The 7,232-nt window shown below is 47.8% G+C and overlaps 1 protein-coding gene across 15 annotated transcripts in view; it reads right to left on the bottom strand.

Moving 5' to 3' along the window:
- Positions 1-311: 311 nt before the first annotated feature.
- The window catches only part of FKBP15 (FKBP prolyl isomerase family member 15), an 81,483-nt gene continuing 74,562 nt past the window's right edge, over positions 312-7,232 (bottom strand). For all 15 annotated transcript variants that reach the window (XM_043499135.1, XM_038374622.2, XM_038374621.2 and 12 more), the window contains 3 exons: positions 5,267-6,012; positions 4,546-4,639; positions 312-2,845 (listed from right to left, as the gene is read on the bottom strand). In XM_043499135.1, the coding sequence (XP_043355070.1) occupies positions 2,768-2,845; positions 4,546-4,639; positions 5,267-6,012 (918 nt within the window). In that variant the 3' untranslated portion in view covers positions 312-2,767. The remainder of the gene's footprint in view (positions 2,846-4,545; positions 4,640-5,266; positions 6,013-7,232) is intronic.

Below are 7,232 nucleotides of genomic sequence, written 5' to 3'. Positions count from 1 at the left end.
GGCCTGTTAAGATGAGCAACAATTATGCTGAGCTCTGTGGAATTGCAAAGGACGTTGCAGCAACTCAGTCACTTCCTGATTCTGGGGCTAATCGTACAGGCTCTACTCACCTTTCTGGAGAGGCCTCCTAAAAACCCTGGATCACCTCAACAGGCCTCCTGTCAGGAGCCCATTGCTCTTTTTGGACAGGAATTTCATGGAAATTGGACAAAGAATGAATAAAATGAGTTGTTTGGATTTACAACTAAGCTTGGTGATCTTTGCAAACATGTACATTAAAAGCAGGAATTAAAGACAGTATGATCCAGAAATAGATTTGTTTAATTGCACTTTTATTTTTTTAGGTTTTATCAAATCTGTATAGGAGACAAAGACATGGCATTTGTTATATAGTTAGTGGTGTTTCCAGTGGGGGACAGTTTCCACAGACATGTTGATTCCAAAGATCACATTTAAAGGACAGATACAGAGAGACAATCACAATGAAGGGGACTTCTGGAAAACCTCGTTTACATGTGTTAATCCCTTTGCTCTTACACATTTATTCCATACTTTGACTTTAGATAGCTTCTACTTGAGAGCAAGGTGCTCTACCCCAAGCTAGAGGGCTTATGTGAAAACAAGTGTTTACACTTCAGTACATCGGCTGGTTCATAGGAGTTAGTCCTCCTCATATTTTTATTTAAATTTGGCTACTTATTCCATTTTTATTCACTAAAGCAAAGCAGCCCTTGGGTATTGAGTCACTGCTGTCAATCAAGTTTGTACTCGCCACTGCCTGAATTAAAATAAGTTATTCTATATTTAAAGGAACACTTGCAAATTTTGCTCAGGTATTTTTGTAAAAAAAGTGTTCACAGAACCTAGAACAGATCTAAACAGTTTCCATTATGCTATTATAATTTAAGTGGAAGTGTTTGTTTTTAAAAACAATTTGTTCCCTCCCCTCATGTGCAATATTTGCAACTCAAAATGCTGCAGGGTTGTGTACAGGAGAGACCCTGGAAGTGAGATGACTAGAAAATGAACAAATAAGATTGAAACTTCACAGCTGAGTGAAAAGTAAATAGAGCACAAAGAATGAAAATTGGATTTACAAATTCTGTTCCAATAACCTATGGTGTCCTGAATAAGCCAGTTAAGATATATACATTCTCCTCTATAATTTAACAGTGCCCCTTTAATCTAAGGGGTTCTAGTTTATACTACAATCCTGCCACGTTTAGCAGCAGAGAAAAAAGGCACAGCAGATTGGCAAATGACTGCCCAGAGTAACTCCGTCCTCTGTTTGGACAGGGAACCCACTAACATCTTGTTGTCTGTAGTGCTGTTGTTGTGGGGTTTCTATTGCCAATGGCAAAGTGCAGCCTCAGATGATCATTCACATCATGTATGTCCATCTCTGATGCAGGTTAGAAGTACGTATGGGGGTGTGAGCAGACTGCATGGTGAGCAGACTGTGCCTTTGGTGGGACTGGTGGGGAGTGCTAACAGCCAGGGGTTGTGGGACACAGTGGTTTCACGGAGTCAGACTTTGCAGTGAGTAGGAGGCAAAAAGTTTTGTTGTGCAGATATTTATCATAATCAGAACTGCACTGCTGCCAAGTGCCACACATAGTTAAATGGTCAATGGGAGCTGAAAATTTTTCTGTTTCACTGCACCTGTACACTTGGTGAGCAACAGGCTGCCTCTTCTGCAGGCTTTTCGTCTGTGGTTTGGACAGGCTAGTGGGACAGCTCAGCCCTAAAAGCATGAAGGTTCACAATAGGTAGAGGGGCTAGGAGAAAGGCAATCTCAGTCTCATCCTTGGCCCTACACTCAGCCAGCGTGCTGCCTCCATTGAAAGGGGATTGTGGATTAGTTTTCAGGATGTGCTGGCACACACATTAAGAACATACTGGATACACATGAACATACTATAACCCTTCAGTGTCACTCATTTTAGTGAGGGTAAAGGGATTTAAATTCTCACAAAGGGAAACACTAGAGGAGTCTTTAAAGCACTTACTAGAAGCTGCAGGTCCATATTTAACAGAATATTCGTTCTCCTGGCACTCTGGTCTCAGCCCGTCAGAGCTCCATGGAGCTGTGATGCATTCAGTCTTTGCAGAGTACCCCTTGGCTCAGGGAGCACCACTGATTGCTTTATACAGCTCAGTGTTCAACACTCAACACCTATGTTAACTCAACTCCTTCAGTTTCCACAAGGCATGTGCGTGAGCGGGAAATACTCGGATTAGAAGTCTCCATAGTAACCTACTCCATGTACTTTCAATTGGCATCTAACTGCTTGGTGAGCATGTTTGTGATGGCCGGATGTGAAGCCCTACAGGTGGATCCAGAAGAGTCTCTAGTGAAGGGTTAATCTGACATCCCACAGATCTTTGGAATTCCATATTTGTTGGTTTAGTATCAATTGTACTGGGAGAGGAGCAATTTTCTCTGCCCTGTTTTCGTCACTGTATCTGCTGCACAAAAGGACAGTGACAGGAACATGCAGGACGAGTGGCTGGCTGCTTAAACTTGCCCATAAACCGGGCTAGTGATCAGGCCAGTGAGATTGGGTCCAACTGCCCAGCAGTGCTGTCACTTGCTTACAGCCCCGGTTAACTTGCAACCTTGGGAGCTTGGAGAGTCCCAAGCCTGTTCCATTTACATCCCAAGGAAATGCAGCTGGTCAGTCCAAAATACACTTGAGAAGAGGCCATGTGCCCAAAGGGGAAGCTCACAGGCTTGCTTGCCACACCCAAATCATCTTCCAGCTATTCATCCCAGCCAGTCCAGGTCATCATCATCGTCATCATCCCCAAAGAGTGGGGTTGGGGGAGGGTGCCCTTTCATGCTCTGAAAGCCCAAATGGAAAGCAGGGTGAGATTATTAGAGTTCAGTCTCCGTACAGCAGGGGTTGGCACATTTTTGGCCAGATGGAGACCCAGGTTCACTTCCCTTCTCCCTGCCCAAGGGGAGAAGAGATTTGAACAGGGACCTTTCCCCTACAGGCAGGGGGTGGAAATTGAACCTGCATCACCCACATCCCGGGATAGTGCTGTAACCACTAGGGTCTGGGATATTCCAATCTGAGGCTCCCTCTCTCTCCTGCTGAAGCTGTTGCACTGTGGATAACTAATGAAAAAAGTGATCGGAGCCGGGGAACTGGACCCAGGGCCTCCTACCTCCCAGGCTGGGTCTCTAATCACCAGACCACACTCCCCGCCCCCGGCCCCCCCCCGGGGATGATTATCCCCAGCCAGTGGAACAAATATTTAAAATAGTCATTGGGCCAGAGAGAGTGGGAATGACTCCATGGCCCAGCAGTCAGAACATCCACCTGGGAGGTAGGATATTCAATTCCAGTCCCCCAGCTCCTGCCACTCCGTCATTAGTTATCCACAGTGGAATAGCTTCTACAGGAGAGACTGAGGGAGTCCCACATCATACTACCCTAGCTCTGTGGTTAGAGTCTTCTCCTGAGAGGTAAGAGATCCCTGTTCCAGTGCTTTCTCCCCCACAGCATAGAGGGGCATGGGAATTCAACTTGGGTCTCCCACACACCCCAGGCAATTCTCTAAGCACTGAGCACCACCACCACCTCCTCCTCCTGGATTTTGTATGAGACCTAATCCAGCAGGCAGCCTCCCAGCATGCCTACCGGAACACCTGTCTTCCCCGGTTCGCAAAGCGCCCTCAGGCTTAGGTGATAGACAGGCACTTGAATGCCTAGAGGGAGGCAGCAGTGCGCATACCCCAGGATCTAGAACTCAGGTGTTTAGGGAACGTTTCCAGTGGAAGGTTAGGCACCTACAATGTTAGGTGACAGCCAAGCAGAAGTTTCCCTTAACTTTTAGGCTCAACCTGGACCCAACCTGACTGGAGCCCCCAAGGGTCGAGCTGTTTTCTTAGAATCATAGAATACCAGGGTTGGAAGGGATCTCAAGAGGTCATCTAGTTCAATCCCCTGCTCAAAGGAGGACCAACCCCCAATTTTTGCCCCAGATCCCTAAATGGCCCCCTCAAGGATTGAGCTCACAACCCTGGGTTTAGCAGGCCAATGGTTCAAACCACGGAGCTAGACCTCCCCCCTGAATCCAATCCCATTTCAATCCAGTCCCGACATTTCCCCTCAAACCTAAACTGTTGTTGCAGCTGCAGTGCCTCCTGCCCCTATGGTTGGCATGGCAGCAGCTGCATGCCTTGATCCTTCCGTCTGCTGCGCTCTGCTGCAGAGCGCGCTGCGACTCTTTGGCACACTCCATACTGCAATGCACACAGTGCAATGAGGTGGTGAAGGATGGCAGGATTAGGGCATGCAGCTGCCATTACCCAACCCCATGGGCAGGAGGAGGGGAGCCTTCACAATCCAACCCTGAGAGAGTCCAGCTGTTTTTACATCCATCCCAAACCCGACACTTGTAGTCCCGTCCAACTGGGTTTGGGTCGGGGTGCAGGGATCTAGTTTTGTGGACTGCAGCAGTGCTGCGTATAGAAACCTGAACTCCAGAGTTAGGCACCTAAGTTACTTTGTGAATCACACCCCAAGTTCTTACCACTTCTTCCTCATCCTCCTCTTCAGGTGGAACTCCAGGCTTTAGTGGTTTATGGGTTGCAACTTTAAATAAGTCATCGTCGTTCTCAGCAAGACTAGAAAAGGACAGAGAATTAAAAGAATCTAATTCTCAATGTGGGAAAGGAAGCCAAGAGCAATTTGCCTGCACTTTAGGAGTAAGCTCTAGTCCCACCACTCAGGTTTGTATAGCAGTAACAGGCTACTCACGGATGTGTGAAGCTAGTTGGGGCTTATACAGTAAAGTAACAGAAGTCCCCTCTAGGCCGCCCGGAGTGGAACTTCACAATAGCTAGCTGTTGATAACAGCTTTGCAATGGAATCACTGATTCAGCTAGAAACAAGGGACAATGACCATTGTCTGACTGACTGCTCAGTTTGTAGTGCAGCACTGCAATCACCTACGCCGTAGGTCTCAGCCATACTAGCACTTTTCAGTTTCTCCCCTGGAGACAGCACTAGTTTAGATTGGACACCTGCAGCTCCTAGTATTTTAGCCACCATTGTTTACATTTGCTCTGAACAAGTACCTAGCTGGCTGGCCAGCCCAACCTAGCACACTGCCCTGCACCAATGGGATAAAAGCACCAGCTGCCCGATGTTTAGGACACACTAGCCCACCACCAGTGGCAGGGCAACTGCACAACAGTGGGAAACTGAGAAAGGAGCTACGGTAGCCACAGAACTCGTCAATCACCACTAACCTGGAATCCTTATGCTTGGGGCTAGGTGCCAGTCCTTGGGGTTCTGTAGTTTTGTGGTTGGTGGCTGGATCCTTCTCTGCCATCTCAGATGTTAAGTCAGAAATGCTAGTACCCATTTCAGAGCTGGGTGCATCTGGAATTCCCAGACAACTCCCCTCCTCTGCACTTTTCAGAGGCAGGGGTTCCAGTCCTCCTGCTGGCTCCTCTGCCTTGTGCTCTGTAGCTGGGGTTTCCGAAGGCATGACCTCTTCCATTGCTTCCAGCTTTGTGTCTAGAATAGAGGGCTCTGGAGTTTCTGCCTGAACATATGCTACTTTTTGTGAGCTGCCTTCATGCTGAGCTATCCCACTGGGAGCACTTGCCTGCCTTTGCTCAGCCAGTACAGAGTCTGCATCCTCCTCAGGATCCACCAGCCCTTGGCTGGGCTTTACTGGCTGAACCGATTCAGAGAAGGTATGCTCTTCATGCATCTCCTGGATCATCTTCACTTCTGATGCAGTAGTGTTCTGGGTCCTCTGCCCTTCCTCAGGAGATCTGGGAGGTGTAGCAATACCAGCACACTCACCAGCTGGTTTAGTTGGACACACAGTGCTTGGTGCAGGCCCATACTGGACAGCACCTTTATGGTCCTCCTTTGCTTTTGGTGGACTTTCCCATTTCCTCTCTCCAGTTCTAGGCTCCTCCTCCTCGTCACTGTTGCTCTCTTGCCTCTCCTGTTGTCTGTTGAGCAGCTGCAGAGTTACAGTCTGGAAAACAAAGGAAAAGGAAAAGGCAAGGGAGTGTTAATCACTAGAGATACAAACCACCATGACTGTTTGTAACAGCTGCTCATCCACTGAAGGAGGTAAAGTTTCTTGATGCTTTAATGTGGAACAAGATCATCCAGCCAGGTGCACGTGAGTGGTGCATGTATTAGCTGGGCCTCTGAGGCATTTTCAGATCAGTCCTGCACTCTTGCAGAAGGCAATTATCTAAGGTAGAAATGCTACTGCACTTGAACTCTTAGAAGATTGAAGTGAAGATTAGACAAGCATCAGGCAGCCCTAATCCCCAAAGAGGCAAGCAGGCAATGCATTACCTGCAAATGGGACAACCAAGGCTGGGCGGAACACAGCAAGTCACTGTCTGTTCTTGGAAGCAAGGGGAGATGAAATTAAACACTCGTTTCTTAACTCCTGGTTTCTAGCCACTAGGCAACGGTGTCCAGTTACACAGCTCAGGCTGCAGCCGTGCAGTCCTTCTTCCTTCCCCCAGCCAGTGGGGCTTGAAACCAACCCAGGGAGTGCACTCTGGGAGATGAGACTTCCCACTTTACCCTCTCTGCTGAGCCTCCCAACAAAGCAGCCACTGAGTGGAGATGTTTTCTCCACTCAACTCCCACTACGCAGGCCAATACTAAGCATCCCACCTGTTGACATATTCAGGACTGAGTCGTGTCCGGAAGGTCAAAGGTCACATCTCATCCTGGATGCTCTCAGCTCCAAACTCTTGCTTCCCCTACCCCCAAGTGCCAACCCAGGAAGTACTTGTCCAGTTCACTTCTGGCTGTGTAAAAGTTCTATTGCAGTCCCAAACCTAACCTGACAATCCTGAGGCTGTTGTGTGTGGGGATTCTGGGCAGAGACAAAGTCTAATTTCTACCGAAAACTGTTTTCTCTCAAGTTGATCTGAGAGGGAAGAGTGGGTACAGCAGGCAACTGGGTTTTGAAAAAGTGCCATGTGTACTTTCTAAAGTACATTGGGAAGGGCAAGAGCAAACTTCTTAGATTCAAGTCAGCAAAAAGCCAACATGAACTCAGTCCTCTGAGCTAGGTACCCACCTCCAATGCCCATATTCTGACTGATCCACTTCCTCCGGTACCACAGTGACAGCTTGCATTGCTGCACTTGGTAATTTTTACCTCTAAAAGAAATACTCCAAGTTCTCGTGCTCAGTTTCCCCTAATAGTAAATCAAATTAAACCAT

This window comes from Dermochelys coriacea, chromosome 16 (genome assembly GCF_009764565.3).
Source record: "Dermochelys coriacea isolate rDerCor1 chromosome 16, rDerCor1.pri.v4, whole genome shotgun sequence".
NCBI classification, from domain to species: Eukaryota; Metazoa; Chordata; order Testudines; family Dermochelyidae; genus Dermochelys; species Dermochelys coriacea.
The sequence above is the reverse complement of the archived record's forward strand: the minus strand, read 5'-3'. Positions and strand labels throughout refer to the sequence as shown.